This window comes from Stegostoma tigrinum, chromosome 17 (assembly GCF_030684315.1).
Source record: "Stegostoma tigrinum isolate sSteTig4 chromosome 17, sSteTig4.hap1, whole genome shotgun sequence".
Classification (NCBI taxonomy): Eukaryota; Metazoa; Chordata; class Chondrichthyes; order Orectolobiformes; family Stegostomatidae; genus Stegostoma; species Stegostoma tigrinum.
Genome location: NC_081370.1, coordinates 23,615,571 through 23,634,847, shown reverse-complemented (window position 1 = coordinate 23,634,847; position 19,277 = coordinate 23,615,571). Strand labels below are relative to the sequence as shown.

The window sequence follows — 19,277 nt, the reverse complement described above, 5'->3', positions numbered from 1 at the left end:
CATTCTCTGACAGTATTAAACATACCATGGAGGACAGAAGTATGGTTTTTTTAATTGAAAAAATGGATTTTTTATTAATGTATAATATTCCCTTTAATAACTCAAATGGGACACAAACATGATATGTCACTTCTCATGTTAGAATCTTTGGACAACTACTAGGTTCGCACGTGGTTGAGCTACTTGTAACTAATGTACATTGCTGTCACGTGAAGTTGAATTGTGCATCTTGTTGTGAACCTTACCGAGGGAGGGAAGGCAAATGTATTTCATGTATTATTGCATCCAGTGCTGTATAAAAATAATAATTCAACATGATATATATGGTCATAGATTGTGAAACGATTTGAAATGTACCTTTTTAATGTAACCATTATTATAAAATTAATTCTTGTTTTGTACTGTCTATGTATCTGTCAAGTAAAATTTCACATAATTGCCTCAAGCATTTTACTCTGCATTGTGACTGGGGTGGGGTTACTCAAATCCTGCAAAACAATCTTGTGTTTGCTTAATTTGAACAAATGAGCAGGTTTACATTTGAATACCAAGCATTAACAGTGAAGGAATCAGCCAGAGAATGTCCCAACAAAGTTTTCTTCCCTTTGATGGAAAGAAAAACAAAGTTACATGAGTCTTCTGGAATTTATGACTTTTTCCTGGAGTTTCTGGTGGTATATTGTGTGTATTTTATGTGCCAGTTTTCTGTGTGTCTCATAAATGACCTTCTGCAGAGCTATGGTTGTCTTTCAGTATCTGGGTCAGGTCATCTTCTATCAAATGTGATCGTACAAAATAAGCTGTCAGGATATCCACCTGTGGGTGGTCATTGTCCTTGAAATACGCTCCACAGTGTCCACAAGCACCTGATCATTACCAAACATAAACCAGTCTTGGCTGTGCATTTTCAGAACTTATTCAAAACAAAGACTCTCAGTCAGCACCACTGATCTCCATGTTGAATGATGCATGTGAACTGTCCCAAACTTAAATGCAAATTTACCAGATTTTACTGCCAAATATCATAGCTTTCTTTAATTGTGGAAAACCATATGATGAACATGTTTTTCACTGGAATCATTGCAGATAACATGTCTCCAGTTCTACAGCTATGCAAGACCATGTGCCATTTTATGAATCTCAACCTTTAACTCTGACTTTATCCAGTAAGTGAGGTTTGTTGAATTGCTTGCCGAGCAAGTCATCAAGCTCACCTCCAACCTGAGGTACTAATCTTTGCTAAAACCTTACCCAGTAAGTGTAATTTACCTTTTGAAGGCTAATTACCCAAAGCATGTGATTTCCGTTCTCTCGATGTTTATTAGGACTTTTCTCCCAATGAGTATCCAATTAAAATTCTAATGCTGAAATTGTTTAGCTCTAAAACATATGACATTTGGGCTGAAATTTTCCTAAATTTAACTGAATGTTAATTTTGAGGAGTTTCATTGAGGGTTCTTCACCAAGAGCTCCAGTGAGTTTCGGTGTGTGATTTTACAATGCTAGCCTCATTAAATATGTGTCACATCTCCACGGTGCTGCTCTGACGCTATCTTGTGCTCAGTGGCATTGGTTGTACTCAAAATCGGCCAGCGTCTTTCAATTTCCTGCCCCACAGTTAAAGCCCAGCCATCTACCAGTTCAGACACCGGAACCCAAGTTTCAGCGTTTGAAAAATTTGCTCCAAAATTGGCCAAATTTGGCAGGTTGACATCCCAGATTTGCTGACAGATCCTGGAGATCCTGGTGGACCTTTTACATCTTGTCAAGTGAATAAGATTCATTGTGATGTGCTGTTCTCCTTTCCCAGTACAGCCACTATGAACATATTCTTAACATTACCCCTATTTTGCATCTAACTCCCCTTAGTCTTGTGCAGGCATGAGAGGTGTCCACACAGACTCTGTCATGAAAAACCAGCCACTCAGCTTTAATCACTTCATTCAATTGCATGAATATTTGCAGGAGCAGAAGGCAGGTCAATTAGAGACACTTAGGAAAATGGCTTGAAGGTTGGAGGAATCCACCAATGCCATCTATACCATGTTGGACTGGCGTCTGCAAGTGGCTGTCTCCATATTCCAGCTACCTGGCCAGACCACACCCAGCAAAATGCTCATTGATAACTGGAGGTGTTTGCAAAACTCCATGGTGTTACCCATTAGTGGCTGACAATTGCTAGGTGACAGGTTCTCCTTTCTCACAAGGGGACAGGGTGGTATCTGTAGGCACCCAGTCAAAGTAGGAACTACATACAGGACCCTGAACACACTCTGTTAAAACAGCAGGAAATATGAGGGGGGAAAAAAACAATTTAAAAAAGAAACCACACTTGTTTCTGGAACTAAATCTGTTTGACCTTCGAGCAACTAACTTACAGTCAATGAGTGATTACTTCACTCAACACAGATCTACAAGAAGTGGGTGTCAATTAACTCCTCTGCCTCATTTCCTCCTCAGAAGACTGCAGCCACTTTCCCAGCTCTTCAGCATCCATCACATTCCCTGCTCCATTTATGCAGAGCACAGCGGGCTCAGATTTTGTGGCACACTCAAAGAAAAGCAAAATACTGCTGATGATGGGAATCTAAAATAAAAACAGACAATTGCTGAAGAAACTCAGGACTGCCGATGTCTGTGTAATGAGAAATGTTTCTGTCTTCGCTAGATCTGCTTTGTTTCTCCCAGCATTTTGTTTCCACGCAGCACATTGGAATGTACTGATCCATGCATTGGAACTGTGTCTTCAGGATGCCTACTATCTGCTCCATGAAGATGCTCAGCACGTGGGAGAAGCCAGCTATGTTGGCAAAGCTCAGGTTACAGTATTGGCCTTGTCACAGGGAAATGAGATAAAGTGGTGGGATCTGACACAAATAACATTGGTAACAGTTTTGATACGTTTCTAAGTGAGGATTCAGAGATACCACCCAGGACCCCAGTGGTTCCTTGGAAGCAGCTAGTTGTATAAAAGTTAGTGTTGCTATTACCTTGAAGGTGACTGGGAGTGAATGGCCATCCACCCCTTCAGGTCACAAGTCCTGCTTCAGCAGATGTCTTGTCTTGTCCTGGGACATCCTCATATGGAGGTGACAATGTTCGTTCATCTGGAAGAAATTACATCAAAGGCAATAGGCTCTGGGCCTTTTGTAGCGCCAACTCATCCTGAGGATACCTGTCCCGTGATGAATTTTTGTGGACACTGTTCAGCTGCTGGAAGTTGCTAATGGCCCTAAGCTTCCTGCTGCGTCTGTTCCTCCTCCATTTCCTTGAGCCTTCATGATGCAGTGACCACACGAAAGATAACCCTTTCTGCAGCTGCATCCAATGTGGGGAATATCAGGAACAAAATTGCTTCTTAATAACGTGAGCAGTCAGCAGTTGCAGCACACTTAAATGACAAATCTGCAATGGTCCACTATACAATGAGACATGGAAACTTTTAATAAGGAGGTCATGGGATGCCTTTCCATGGCCCTTTGACATAACTGACCTTATTCAGATAGAAGCAGTACAACCCAGGTCATGAAAATACAATAGGAAATTGTAAATGGCATAGCTTTACTGAAACCTTGATGCTACATCACTCAAGAAAGGACCATTGCATATAATAGCATATTGACTAATACTTACAGTTCAAGAGGGTCTCCATGCCCTTGGGCAGACAATGCAACCTTGGAAAGTATCAATTATGGTCTACAGGTGATACTTGAAAGGTAGCCTGTAATTACATCTGCTTGAGACCCTGTAATTTAGGTAACTTCCTCTTGAAGGGCACCACATTGTATCCAATGGAGTGGCTTCCTTGTAAACAATCAATTCTCTCCTGGCCATCTTTAATTACCATTGCACATTTGTCATTTGGTTGATGGTAGAAGGCAACAGAATGAGCTCTATATTTGGTATATTATTGAGGGTGAACCCCCAAACTTTGTGTTTCCTTCTGCCTCTGTCACTCCCATCAGGTTTGAGATTCCCATGTTGCTAACCATTTTATTTAGCTTATGTCACCATTTTACCCCCTTAACCCCAAACCTAGAGCTTAGTTATGCCAAATATCTTTTGCACTGCATTCCCTGTTGAAACCAGGGTGACAGTAACCAACAATAACTTCCCCTCTGGCATTATCAGGTGCTGTGCAATGGCCTTTTGTCTCCCATCCTTACATTTTCAGTTTCCTGTTTCACAATTATTGTTGCCTCTATTGCACAGCATACTGCCTCCTATTCCTGTAAGTGACTTCTCTAACATTTTCAACAAGAGTCATGGCACCTCATAGCCTGCCTTGACTTTCTGTGATCAGACCCTAGGATTGAGTATGGACCTTTCCCCGACTGACCTAGAATTACTGTAGGATATCTGTAAATCTCCCAGATTGACTAACTGCCATTCTGCAGATTGGTTTCACTGGACCTACAGAATTGACACATGGCTCTTTCCCTAGATTGTAATAATATAAAAGCCCTGACCTTGGTCACTCCTGACTGTCCAAGTCTAGGCCACTGGACTGATGTCAGGTGATGATATTTATTGACTATGGTGGGTACTCCTTTACTAATGGCATCCCCTTGCACTTGACTAATGACTACTCCTCTTAGACATGATCATTTGAAGGAAGCAGATAAAATACTATTCACCAATAAGTCTGCTCCTTTCACTGACTATAGCTGGTAAACTTAAAATGCAAGGCGAGACAGAAGACATCTGTAATTTCTGAATGAGGCAGCAATGTGCAAAAACAAAAGCAAGGCAGAGATTCTGTAAGCATCCAAACAGGTACAAAATTGAGTGAACACTTATAAAGCAAGCTAAGAGCCCTGAGGTGCATGAGATGAGTAGCAATGCTTGTGTGTAAAGCGACCTGAACAGTAAGGTGCCAGTGAGCTCCAAGGTGCAATATTGAAGTGGGGCAGTGTATTAGAAATGATATGGTGATGTGCCTTGATGTCAGCCCCTGTTGATGAGCTGCAATCATCAGGTACTGCTCTGAATTTTGTGTCAAGACTTGTCACTGTCCAATTTCTCTCTGCTGCTGTGGAAGATTGCAAAGTGTATATGAATGAATGGTATTTGGTAATATTGAGATCTTATTGTGTGCCAGTGAGTTCAAGGCCATTCACTAGCAAGATTTTTTATCAAGTCATTGAAACCTTATGTGTGAAATCAAACTTTTTTCTTAATGTTAATAATCTTATTTTTTGTCATCATTTTTCTTCACTAACTTGCCATTGCTCATGAAATTGAGGACCTGGGATAATTCAGCTGAATATCTCTTTTATGATTGGTAAAATGTATTGCCTTTTTTTTCAAATGGTATTTGCAATTCCTTTTTCACATACCAAAGACTTTATATACTTATCTGCACTAAAACGTATACAACACTATTTGTCCAGTTACCGATTTGAAATACTTAAGTTGTTGCCTTGATTCTCATTACTCTTCCTGACCTAATTCATTGATTTCATTTAAATTTGCTTTCAGTGCTGCATACTCTTTAGCATTTTAATTAATCATAGCAAAGACAATTGAAGGTCTTGCAATTTTATCTCTTGCTCTTATGTTTTAGGAAAAAATTGACTTCCACTGTCCTGTGAGCCCTGCCATTGTGGGTTCATGTGTGTGTGTGCAAGTAAGATGAGATTGTGACATCCTCAGCTCTGGTAACCCAGTATAAAGCATCATGCTATGCATGGTGTCAAGCTTCATACATGAATCACACATGTGGACACCATACTGTCACAGTGCCTTCAGGATAGAGATGTAAATTATTGAAGTTTTAAAAGGAAAACATGTAGGATAATGTCTGAAAGCTTGGAAAATTTACGAGTGCAGTAACTTTATTTTCTATATATAACATCTTGAATTATTGGGGCCAACAGTGTATTTAATTAAAGTCTAATAACTTCAGAATTGCATGATTATTAGTAACTACTCAAATGCAGTCTGTGGAAACTGATACAATATTTGTATCTTCATAAGTATTTTAGAAATGCCTATGACCAAAAAGGAATAGTATAATTAATTACTTTCAAAGATGATTTCAAGGATTCTACAATGCTCTTTTGATACTAAGTTCCTAAAGTTGCCAAAGGTACTATTTGAGCCCTTCAGTCTGCTTCAAGTGAGTGAAACAACTACTTTAATTGTTTGTGTTGTTGTCTGATGATTGTGACTGTGTGCATATTCTTACATAGCAAATAAAAGGTGTTTCAAGTAGTCTTAGCTCACAAGTGTTAGGATGAGGAAAATTGATCAATCACTCATCTGCCGTGAATGACAGTAGTAATGGTTTTAATAGTAGATTATTCACCCATAGTGGAATAATCCTCATTCACAAAGTGATCTTCACATATTGGTGCCAAGTGCTGTACCAGGGAGTAGACATACACCTGTCTGAACATAGTTTGGTTGTTCTACATTTGGCTGATGCTTCCTTCTGTCTGGTACATATCACTTTGTAGTGCAGTGGTAGTCTCCCTACCTCTGGTCCAAAAGATCTGCTTCAAGTCCCAACTGCCCTGGAAGTGTCACATTAAACATACGTGAAATAACTGCACTTCTACTGTTCATTGTGCAATGCTTTGTTTTGCATTTGATTCTCAAATGGTCAGCTATTCATCAAATATTCCCATGCTCATTCTGTCACCTTAATTCACAACTCTGTTCTTAGTCAGGGGGAGATGGAAGATAGTTCTTTGTAATGTGCTGGCAATAATATATATGTGTATATATATAAAATTTTCAAGCACACCTGAAAATAGGGTATTGGCCTTTTAAAGATGTTTAATGGGACTTTAATAGAACATAGAACAGTACAGCACTTGAACCTTTTTGCAAAAGTGTTTCTAAGGACAATGTGTCAAGGGGAAAGAAAACAAATTTTTTACGAGGACTGCCCTAGAAACTTAGTGGGGCTAGTTTGGTGGGTGGGTATGTGTGCTAATGGCATGAGATAAGATGATTATGGCACAAATATGCACTTTACAGTTACAAGTTACAAGTATCCAGTTATTTGGTTGACCACAAAAAAAGTGATCAAAATATTAATACAGAAGATAGGGGTGATGGGGTTGGGGGTGATGTATTAGCTTGGATAGAGGGTTGGGATAAATGAGTATTTTTCTGGTTGGCAAGATATAACTAGTGAGCGAACCACATGATTTGGTCCTTGGGCCCCAACTGTTCACTTGAAGGCATGCCAGGTGAAGTATTCATAAATATTTTTAAAGTAGTTTATTTAATTTTATTTGAAAAACAACAATTTAGATGTTTTTAAATTCATGGCATGAGGATGTCACCAGGCGGCATTTATTGTCGAGAGGGCAGTTAAGAGTCAACCATGTTGCTGTGGGTCTGGAGTCACATGTAGACCAAACCAGGTAAGGATGGCAGTTTCTTTCCCTAAAGGGCATTAGTGAACCAGATGGGTTTTCACAACAATCAACAATGGATTCATGGTCATCAGTTGATTCTTAATTCCAGATATTTTATCAAATTCAAATTCCACCATCTGCCATGGTGGGATTTGAACCCTGGTCCCCAGAACATTTTCTAGGTCTCTGGATTAACAGCCCAGCAATAATACCATTAGGCTATTGCCTCCCCCGTGATATGATGCAGTCAAAAGCCAAAGTGGTAGGGAACACTTCGTGGTCCTTCTCCATCATTCCTGATCCACCTGCTATCTGAAGAAGGCAGCTGCCTGATGAAGACTCCAAATGTTGAGGAATACCTATTGTCTCTGAGCAGTGGGTGGGGCTGAAAGGGTCAATCGTGTGCTTGAACCTTTTCAACCAATGAATGCGGGAATTACCCAAGATTTCAGGATAGTCACATACTTCCTTGTCTATAACTCAGCTGTGATCAGCATTTTAATTTCAGGCTGAGGGTCAGTTTCTGACCATTTTTAACACTTACATATATAAGGGGTTGCACAGGATTGCGGGAGGCTCCTGGACATAAGTTCAGGAATGGTGTGACCTTAATATTGGTTGTGCAATCTCTCTACCTTGCTGAGTTCCTTGATTACTTAATATAATCATTTTCCTGTAGGAGAGGACAGTTGATACTGTGCAGCTGATTTATAAGAGTTCTTTAATGATCTTTCCTGAGGGTTCTTATTTCTTACATTAGTATGTAAAAACCATTGCTCTTTATTGTTTAGATACAAATTACAAACGTCATTTGAGCATGTCTGTGGACATTTACACACATGAAACATCTTCACCACAGTCACACTTTCTCTTATTCACAGTAGTTTTAACAAGGAAATGTTAAATTATATCATCTAATGCTCAAAATATATTAAGGTGGGTTTTGTGTATGTGTGTGTGTGGGGGTGGGCATCTGTCCCCAATATCCCTGAAATCAACTGAGAGAATTCACCTAATTGGCTGATCAATCTGAGAAAAGTAGTCTCTGTAAATCAAATGGAAGGAAGTAGTTAGAAAATGCTTTTCCAATCTCCATTTTCTCTTGTGTTTCCTGCTGGTAGGCTTATTAGTGAGTCCATGAGAGCAAAACAACTTGTGATTGGATGAGCATCGAATATGAGGTAATGAAATGCTAGCAGTGAGGAAACCAGGGTGTGCACAGAGAACTGAGGGTCTGGGGTCAAAAGCAGGGGTTCAGAAATGGATGGGCAAGGTTACCAGTCACCACTTTACCACGGCTGGAAGATAGAGCAGGGCAGGAGCTGCTGGCGGACCGGGGTAAGACTAGGAGAATGCAAGGGAGATGGATAGAGACAGGGGGTACCGTTGGGATAGGATTGGGCTGGGTGAGATGGGAAGGTTGTAAGTGCAGCGTGGGGAGAGAGAAGCCGCAAGGGTTTGAGAAAGGCGGAAGCTGCTGGGAATGGGGGAGTGTTACTGCAGGGCAGGTGAGAGAGTGAGATATATACGCTGTAAGAGGGAGTGGCGAGAGAAAGAGCAGGAGTTGCAAGGGGCATGACAAAGAGATGATGTCTGCAAGAGGGGATGTCAAAGAGAAATGGAGGCCACCAGCTGTGTGACAGAGAGGGAGTCCATAAGGGGCTGGAGTAGGTGAGAAGGAGGTCTTAAGGGGCTGTTATAGGAGTGAGGGAATCTGTGATGAAGAGAGAACATTTTCAAATATAACAGGAATAATCAGCTAACTAGAAGCTAAGTAAACATGAAATCATTGAGATAACAAATTACTTGCAAATGAATGCAGAATCTCTACCTTAAATGCTGCATAGTTCAGAAGCTATTGTAGAGGAAACATGCAGCTTATTTTAATAGACATTAAAAAAGGATAATAAATGATTGGTTAAAGTGTTCCGGTTTTGTGAATATGCAATGGAAGCAGTTTTATTATGACCTTGCCAATGTGGAATGTGTATTTCGGATGATTTTTGTTTCCCTGTGTAGAAGTTTGTGTCACTTATTCTTCAAGTTAGCTTATACCAATTTAAATACTATTTTATTATTTCTTGGAATTCACTGCATTCCTTGTGTTTTGTAGCTTTAAATTTAATGAAGGATTAACTATTGAAGATGTTGCTGAATTCTTTTAATTCCGCTTCTGTGTCCTAATGCTCGATATGTCTACGCCAATACAGAATGTATTGTTACGATGATTACAATCACCTAATCAATGAGCAAGTGAGAATGAAAAAGTGGCCCCTGAAAATCAAAAGATGCTGTCAAAAATCAGTAAGTAGCCCTCAGATTCTTCTAGAAAAATAGAGTAGTCCTGTCTAGGTGTTACTTCTGCAGTTCCTAAAGGAGACTGTTTTTGAAAAACAAATCTCCCTAAATCTGTGAACTCTACGTGAAAATAGTCTTGGTGTTCTCAGTCTGGTGGTTGTCAGAAGTTGTAATGACTTTATACAGATTCACACGATTCTTGTCGTGAAACACACTCCTGAAATGTTGAGCTCCTGTTCATTTTATATTTCGAGTTCTCGGTGTGAGCACTGCTCCATCATGTAAATAATTGGTAAAATAACTAGCAGTGTGAACCAAGCACACATTCCCACCCAGTATGCAGAGCCAAATTGTGTGATATCATTCTTCATTTGTTCCATGTGACGGTTGGTGAACAAAGACCATGCGATGAAATATAGTAGAGCTGGAAAGAAAAACATTGAAACTTCAAATTTTCCTGCAAAGGTCAGGTTGGTAATTCATGTAGTTACTATTGATGTGAAGTGTTAGTGATGGGTGGGAACTGAAGTGACCCCTTAAATATAATTTCCCAATGGAATTATCCAGATAAATTAGTGTTTTTCCAGGCACCTTTGAATGATAGCTAAGGTAAGAACCGACTGACTCAATTCTGTTAGTAAATCTTCTGATTATTTTTCAAAATAATTTGTAATAGTTATAAAATCCTTTGAGTATTAAGATAAATTTGACACAGTCATTGTTATGTATAGCCTACACCCTACACATTCACTTTTTCTAGCACTGACATAGTTGCAGCAATGGTCCTCACTGACAAGTTACACTTCAGCATCTCACCAAGACTCCATTGACAGCACCTTCCAAACTTTCAATTTCTAATACTAGAAGAGCAAGGGTATTGGATGCTTGAAATAACCAACACCACTCCAAGAGATATACAATCCTAACTTGGAACTGTATGCCATGCCTTCATTGTTGTTGGGCCAAAATCCCTTCTTAAAAGTTCTGTGGGGATTCTTCCACCCTGTTAAATACAGTGGTTCATGAAGGTTCTTGACCTTCTTGTCTAGTACCGATAGGAATGGAATGGTGGCCTTGGAAGTAATGTTCATATCCCATAAATGTATAAGTGAGCTTTCTCATTAACGTTAAATTAATATTCATCAGCTCTGCAGTAACAAGAAAGAGAATATCCCCACAACTGTTGACCAGTTTAAAGAAAACCGATTAAAAACTCAAAATGTTACTTCGTCGTAAATTTGATTTATCACTATATATGTTTATCAATAATAATGCAATGATTAAATCAAATGAACTGATTTGCTCAATTAGTCAGTGTAAAAAGCTGATTGTTCAGGGACCTACCAAAATTAATCTGTTACATCTCAGTAAATAGCAGTATGCAATAGTAAAACCCCAAATTCCATCTTTAGTTTATATTAAGACAACTGAGGTGGGAATCCTATATCACATCCTTGATAATGAGTGTTGGCAGGTCACATACCACAGGGGCAACAAACCTGATGTCTATGTATTTATCTTGAGCTAAAATAGTGATCACTGATGAGAAGCTTAAACTTCTTCCTCCCTTAAAAAAGAGGGCCATTACAGCCAGTTATAACACCCTTATTGCCAGTGTGATTGATCTGGGGATTAAATCTGTGATTTATATGGTCTACTTGACTCTGTTATTCCATATCTTTAACCAGCTGAGGAGCTCCAGTGACTGTTCTTACCAGTTGGCACCAGAATTACAATCAGCAATTTTCCTGGATGCAGTATCCGCCCAGGATTCATCTTGGATTCAGTATAGGTATCTGGGTTCCAGCAACAGATGAGCAGTAATGCGATACAGATGGCTGTGATTGCCATCATAGTCGCAATCACCCCAAATACACGTTCTGCTTCCACTGCTGGAAAGGAAAACAACAGTAACTGAACGAAGAATACAAGCAATACCTGAATATTGTTCTTGGATTCAAAATTCCATATTATTTAATCTACAGAATATTTTCAGTTTGTAAACAAAGCTGTTATTTCCTGACAACTAACGTCATGCTTTGTTATGCAAATTTCAATTGGACGTGAGGTGAAAATTGCACCCATTTCAGGATTTTTGTCAACCCCATTTCCTGCAGCAGTGGAAAGGCAACTAAAAGCCAACTATCAACATCAAAACTGCAAACCCAAGTGAATTAGAATTAGAATTAGTTTTATTGTCACATATGCACATAAGTACAGTGAAAAGTTTACAAGTTGCACTTAACGATGCCATCTTATGTCCCAGAAATAGAATGCCTTTCTGAAATTTTACAGGGAAATGCTGGTGTGAAATTTAAATGCAGGGAGAAACGTCATCATAATTGGGCATTAATATGGTGAAAATATGCTAATCAAAACAAATATCCGGTGTTATGGCTTTATTCTTTTAAGTGCCTGTTTCATAATTCCAGATTATGCTCTTTCAAACTTGTATTACAAATGATTGGTCGGAATAGAAACAGAAAGCTTGATGAATTTTGCATCATTATTAATAGCACTAGAGGTGGAAAGTAGAAATGGAGTTTGTGAAGTAAACACTACTAAAACTAAAACAGGAAATACAAATCTATGATTTATATCATAGAGAAGTGCTCCTTACTGCTCATAGCACTGTGTAGCATTTTTTCTCTGGCTGAAAATTAAAGCTTTTGAATTAAATACCTTCCAAATTATAGTGCTAGTATCGCTGGAAAATCTCAATTTGGAAAAAAAAATTTGAAGATACAAATCAAAGAGGGCCTGGCTGATTGACATTGAGCTACAGCAGTAACAGACCTTGGTGAATGACACATACTTAAAGCTTCAGTCCTTGTTTGTCTGCTAGTGTAGGGGATTGTGAGAGTGATATTTGTTTTCTGTCAAGGCTCCCAGCCAGGTAGCTAGGTCTGGCAATTGTGAACAGCAGTTTTTTTTAACAGATAGGAGTTATCATTTGGACGGTACCATCTAGTGATTCAATAGACTATAAACTCATATGACTCTTATCTTAGAAAAGAGACCTCTGTTGCTAACCACACGTAGTTAACAGGTTGGTCTGTTCACAGATGTACGTGGGATGATCCCTGTGGAGTTAAGTTCTGACAAAGGATCACTGGAGTCAAAACACTAATTGTTTGTCTCTTCGCAGATGGTGCCAGACCTATTGAGTTTCTTGAGTACTTTCTGTTTTTGTTATTGTTTCAGATCTCCAGCATCTACACTTTCAGGGAATTTTAACCTTGTTCACTTGTGCAAAGTAATCCATTGTATGTAAAGCACCTTGTGCTTATTTTCAGAGACGTGCTCCTGAGTAAGTCTACAGATTTGGGATCCTCCATTTTGGATTCAGCTTTGCTGGGACTGTAATCAGAGAAATAAAAACAATATCCAGTCTGATTCACTCATTTCTAGAATGTATAATCCATATCCTTACCTAAAAAGTTCAACATTCCCATTACAATCTTTCTTGCACAACTGAATGTTCCCCATAATCCAAGAAGTTCATCTGTTCAAGATCCTTCATGAGCTGATCATATCCTACTCTGGCAATCTAGATTACAAGTGTTCACTTTATCCTCCAGCAATAATGGCTCTGTGCCATGAGTCATTATGCCTTTGTTCTCTGGAACTCACTCCCTGAATTGCCCTGGTTTGCTGCTTGCTTTTTGTCTTTCCAAAACTTACTCACCTCACTAGGCTTTTCAGCTCCATATTTCCCTGTTTTTACATTTTGCCTCCTCTTTTATTTGTCCACTATTTACAAGTAAACTGTATATTAAACACACTGACACATTAGCTTTGTATGGGAGGAATGCAACCACAATGTAAATGATTTTAGTAGAGGTAATTTTTTTTAAGATTCAATGTCTCCCTTCCCTGTTCTTCATTGATCCTCCTTCAAATAGGTTATTGTCTGGCAACTGACTTTGATCACATTATTCAAGGTGCAAGTTTTCTGCATTGTTACTGCCAAACGATTGCTTGGGAACCTTATGACATTAATAAAACTATAGACTAAAACAAACTTGCCAAAATGGACTGGATGAGGTGTATGAGTAGTGAACAATCATAATTTTGCATCAGTGATAATGGGAACTGCAGATGCTGGAGAATCCAAGACAATAAAATGTGAGGCTGGATGAACACAGCAGGCCAAGCAGCATCTCAGGAGCACAAAAGCTGATGTTTCGGGCCTGGACCCTTCATCAGAGACCCTTCATAATTTTGCATCGTTGTCTTGTCAAGTTGACAATAGTGTAACATTGACTTGCTCAAAATTAAGAGATTTTCAGTCATTAAATAAGAAGCAAATATTTTGAAAAGCAGGAAGGCCAGTAAACAGCTGTAAGATAATTGGCTGGACTGCCCTGTTGAAAGAGGAATGGAAATAGGTTGAATAGAAACCTTCAAAAAGGTGTGGAATTTATACTTGTATAAGATAAGAAACAAAAGATGCTGAGCTGTACAACGACAGTATGGCTATGGTAATGTTTTTTCTATTCATGTGTGGGATGTGGGTGTCACTGGCTGGCCAGCATTTCTTGCCCATCTCTAGGTGCCCTTGAGAAGGTGGTAGTGAGCTGCCTTCTTGAACTGCTGCAGTCCTCCTGTTGTGGGTTGACCCAAAAACCATTAGGGAGGGAATTCCTGTAGGTTGTAGGTTGACCCATTAATGCCATTAGGGAGGGAATATTGGTACCCTTTATAATGTGCTACAATGAAGTGTTGTCAACAAAAATGGACACTGAACCTCTTTAGGAAAAACAATTAAAAGCTTCCTGAAAGACAGAGATTGTAAGAAATGAGTTTGATGAAGGTTCACAACATATTATTGTTCTTAAGAACTTGGGTTCTAAAATGACATAGGACCAATTATGGTCAGCTACTTCATTAATCAGCTTCCAGATATTTGCATAATATTCAGCACCATTTGTACCTCTCAAGATACCAAAACAATCCAGGGCCAAATGTGACAAGAAATGGATATTACTCAAGCTTGGGATGACAAGAAGCAATAACATTCATGCCATGCAAATGCTGGGCAATGACCACGGTCAACAAGAGGGAATCTAACTATTGACTCTGTGACATTCAATGATGTTATTATCGTTGGGTATCCCCCTATCAATGTGCTGGAGTTTGCAACAGGTAGTAACTCACCCCCTGACTCCTCAAAGTCTCTCCACCATATACAAGGTACAAATCACAAGTGTGATGGAATGCGTACCATTTGCCTAGATGAATGCTGCTCCAAAAACATTCAAGAAGCTTGAAAACATCTAGGACAAAGCAGCCTGCTATACTGGCACCTCATCAATCTTCTTCAATATTCACTTCCTCCACCACCAAAGTTCAGTAATTGTAGTGTCTACAAGATGCACTGCAGAAATTCACTCAGACTCCTCACAACCTTCCACACCCATGCCCACTATCATTTAGAAGGACAAAGGAAGCAGATACATGGGTTTACCACCACTTGCAAGTTCCCCTCGTGTACTGAAGATCACATACAGGTTAGTAAACTTAGGAACATAAGATCTTGGAGTAGGAGCAGGCAATTCAGCCCCTTGACTTGCTCTTACATTTCATACAATCATAACTGATCTCACCTCCACCTCAACATCACTTTCCGGCTTCCTCTCTTTATCTTCTCCTTAAATTTATTTAGTGTACCAGCATCCACTATACTTTGGGGCAGTGAGTTCCACAAGTTCACAACCCTTACAGACAAATAATTCCTCCTTACCTCAGTTTTAAATCTGCCACCTTTTATCCTAAATGATCTCTCCTTCCAGATTGCTCCACAAGGGAAAATGTTCACTCAAATCTAATTGGTCAATCCTGTTAGTTTCTTATATACCCCAGTTAGCTCTTCTCTCATTCTTCTAAAGTCTGGCATATATGCCTAAACTGCTCAAACTCTCTTCATAAGTCAAACCCCGCTTCCCTGGAATCAACCTAATGAACACACTCTGCACCTCCTCCGAAACAACTACATCCGTTCTCAATTACGTTGATCAAAACTGTATGCAATACTCCAGGTGACGTAGCTGTGACATTTACCTATTTCTATATTCCATTCATTTAGCATCAAATGCTGTAATTCAATTGCCTTCCTTATTACCTACTGTAGCTCTGCCTGGTTTTCTGTGATTCAAAACTTACATCCTTCTACATCCAAGCATTTTGAAAATTCTCTCAATTTAGATAATAAGTTGGCTTTTTTTCATTCTGGAATACAGTCCAGTCTTTCTACGGTTCTACAATTTTGTTTTCTGGGGCCGGTACATCTAAAACGGACATTCTGAATGTACGGAATGAGCTGCCAGAGGAGGTGGTGGAGGCTGGTACAATTACAACATTTACAAGGCATCTGAATGAGATGGGTTTAGAGTGCTAAGGGCCTAATATTGACAAATGGAACTGGATTAATGTAGAATATCTGGTGGGCCTGGACGAGTTGGACCGAAGTGTCCGTTTTCATGCTGTACATCTCTATGATTGCGTGAGTAGAGATGTGGCAAGGAGTTGGGATGAGCTGATCCTACTCAGAGCACAGGAAGCAGATGAGACAGAGAGAGATGGGGGGTGGGGGTGAACTGTTGGTGAGAAAGGCCGCATCGAATGGGCCAAATGGTTTTTCTTTCGGTTCTGCCCGAATCTGTGATACCACGTACTCTTCAGTTTAGAGACACCATCTGGAGTCGGTGTCCCTACGGCGCTTACCTCGGCTAAGCAGGTGGTCAAGTTCAGTCTGTTGAGAGGTGTTTGTATTTGTGAATTCCGACATGGACCACAGCCCCTTGCTCTGATACCAGCTAGGGCTACAAACCGAGTAGATCAAAGCGACAGAGCCGATTATTACAACGGTGTTCTGCAACAACCTGCACCTCAGCTCCCTTCTCCGTATCCCCATTGGTCTAATTCTGAGTGTCCAGTCTGCCGGGGGGGCGGTCACTGTTTCTGGAAGAAAACCACGTGGATCCTGAAGGTCAGAATCAGAATATTAAACGTTCCGGTCAACTGGTGTCGACAACTGCATTGGAACCGTTCAGATTCCTGAGCGAGAGACCTGTGATGCCGGATTTCCGAGCGAAACGCTGCAAGGCTGGAAAGAAGTCGCGGAATTTCCCTCCGTGTTTTCAAGCAGCTATTGGAAAGTCCCAGGCGATGGCTCCAACAGGGCCTGGAGATTTGCCGATGAATGACTGACCCCGGGAAGGACCATCAGCCCCGGGAACGAGCCGGCGCCACGAGGAAATAGAATCTGTTGCCAAAACCTCAACCCTGCAGAAGTGCAACCGAAGCGATAGAGTCATTTCACACCACAGGAAGGAAATTAAACAAAATGTGCTGATATTTCCACCTCTGTTCTTCACTCAGCGCACAGATGGGCCACTTCAACACCGGCAAGTTAGCATCACGGTCAGCTAGTATAAGGCAGCACCATGCAGTCCCAATGATGTGACAGAATGGGTGATTTTTTTTGACTGTGGAACAACGGCGACATTTACAACAGAAACTTTCCGTCAGAAATGTTGCTTTCCCCCAGTGATGTTCCTGGTTGTTGCGGTGAGGCACAGTACTTTTTGTTTTTTTTAAACGCTAACCTGCTTTTAATACAAAGCCGGAAAAGATTCACGAAAATAGTTCTGCGGCTCAGTAGAAACATAGTGATACTGTTTCCCCCAGAGATCAAGTTGCAGAGAGGAGATTGTATTGAGGCTGTACAAAATCAGAAGCAATTTGGGACTGAATTTGTTCCCATTGGCGGGAGGATCTAAGAAGAAAACTCATAATTTTAGGAACTTGAAGAATGAGTGAAAACTTATTTTACACGCAACTGGTGGGGATCACGAATGTGCAGCCTGAAGGTGTAACGGGGACACGCCGGAGGAAATTAGATCATGTGCAAAGGGAGTTGGGGGAGCGGGACTGGGGAGAAGGGCGAGGCTGATACCTCGCTAATTGAACTTTCGGAGAACCAGTAGAAACACAAGAACGCCGAACAGCCGCCTTCTCTGTTGTAATCATTGTGTGATTTTTATCTAACTCCCTGCTGGAATGACCACTGTGTATATGTGTGTCCCACGAAATGTGAAATTAGGCATTAAGTACTTAGCAGCCTAAACGTTTGCAGACTTTCGGATATTAGATTTCCTCAATCTTTTTCAAGTACCGATCGATTCTTGTCCCCTCTCTTCGTATTTGTGCAGCCATGATATTGGTCCTGCCTCAAGATACAGGTGAATGTTTCATGCAGATACACCCATTCAAACTGTGGCCAAATTTCAGGTGCACCTTACCTTAAACGGGCAAATAGAAGGTTGTTCCATGAATTAATGAAGTTGTCAAGTTTCATAGATATGTGTATCAAGATTGCTGAATATAAACAGACAGTGTTCTCTGTGATTTCTAATATTGTCAGAGGTACTGTTAAGGACACACTATTGTGACCTTGCAAACCCATGGCCACTACCACCTATAAGGATAAGGACAGCAAATACATAGGAACACTATACCTAGCAAGATCCTCTTCAAGCCACTCATTATCCTGACTTGGAAATGTGTTGTTGTTCTTTCAGTGTCACTGGGTCAAAATCCTGGACTTCCCCCCCTCTCTCTCTCTCTCTCACAGCACTGTGAGTCTACCTAGACCCAAAAGAACAGCAGCAATTCAAGAAGGCAGCTCACCACTGCTTTCTCACAGGCAACCAGGGATGGGCAATAAATGCTGGTTTGGCCAGTGATGCTCACGTCCCATGAATGAATAGAAAATGTCACTAATGTTTTCATTTCGCTCCTGACTTAGGATGAAGTATTGTGTGGCTTTGAACTACTGAAGCAGAATTCTTCACAATCAGCAACTTTATGAAAATCTTATGAGGAAAAACATGAATTTGCCAAATGATTGATGATACGTAAAAACACTGAACAAAAATATTTTCTGACCAAACCCCCAAAGACAGACACTCCTCTCCAACTGCTGTAATAAACCTGGAAAGACAATAAGCAACCCTCACAGTTGCTGACAGATCCTAACAGTCCCCTTTTAAACCACATAAGAGCTTGAGACACCCAATAAAGTGAAACAACTCCTAACTGACCAAAGCATATTGTGGTAAACACAAACAAACATTGAAGATGCAAAGGGATAATAGGAACTGCAGATGCTGGAGAATCCGAGATAACAAGGTGTAGAGCTGGATGAACACAGCAGGCCAAGCAGCATCTCAGGAGTAGGAAAACTGACATTTTGGGCCTAGACCCTTCATCAGAAATGGGGGAGGGGAAGGACGTTCTGAAATAAATAGGGAGAGAAGGGAAGGTGGATCGAAGATAGTTAGAGGTCTTCGATCCGCCTCCCCCTCTCTACCTATTTATTTCAGAACCCCCTTCCCCTCCCCCATTTCTGATGAAGGGTGCAGGCCTGAAACAACAAGATAACAAAGCGTGGAGCTGGATGAACACAGCAGGCCAAGCAGCATCTTAGGAGCACAAAAGCTGACGTTTCGGGCCTTGACCCTTCATCAGAAAAGGGGGATGGGGAGAGGATTCTGAAATAAATAGGGAGAGAGGGAGAGGCGGACCGAAGATGGATAGAGG

General features: G+C 40.4%; 1 protein-coding gene across 1 annotated transcript; it reads right to left on the bottom strand.

The window, feature by feature from the left end:
* Positions 1-8,154: 8,154 nt before the first annotated feature.
* si:ch211-256a21.4 (uncharacterized) lies at positions 8,155-17,359 on the bottom strand. Its single transcript, XM_048545235.2, has 3 exons — positions 16,398-17,359; positions 11,387-11,563; positions 8,155-10,095 (listed from the first exon to the last, which is right to left on the bottom strand). Exons 1-3 carry the CDS (start codon positions 16,585-16,587, stop codon positions 9,914-9,916), a joined length of 549 nt encoding a protein of 182 aa, XP_048401192.1. The 5' UTR covers positions 16,588-17,359; the 3' UTR covers positions 8,155-9,913.
* Positions 17,360-19,277: the final 1,918 nt, after the last annotated feature.

Bases quoted from the DNA above. Each gene is read 5' to 3' on its own strand.
- si:ch211-256a21.4 (XM_048545235.2), bottom strand. From the start codon at position 16,587: ATGGGGATACGGAGAAGGGAGCTGAGGTGCAGGTTGTTGCAGAACACC. The intron at 11,564-16,397 runs GTAAGCGCCGTA...TTTCCTTTCCAG, and splicing joins TGACCACCTGCTTAGCCGAG to CAGTGGAAGCAGAACGTGTA. The intron at 10,096-11,386 runs GTAAGAACAGTC...TTTTCTTTCCAG, and splicing joins TGTAATTCTGGTGCCAACTG to CTCTACTATATTTCATCGCA.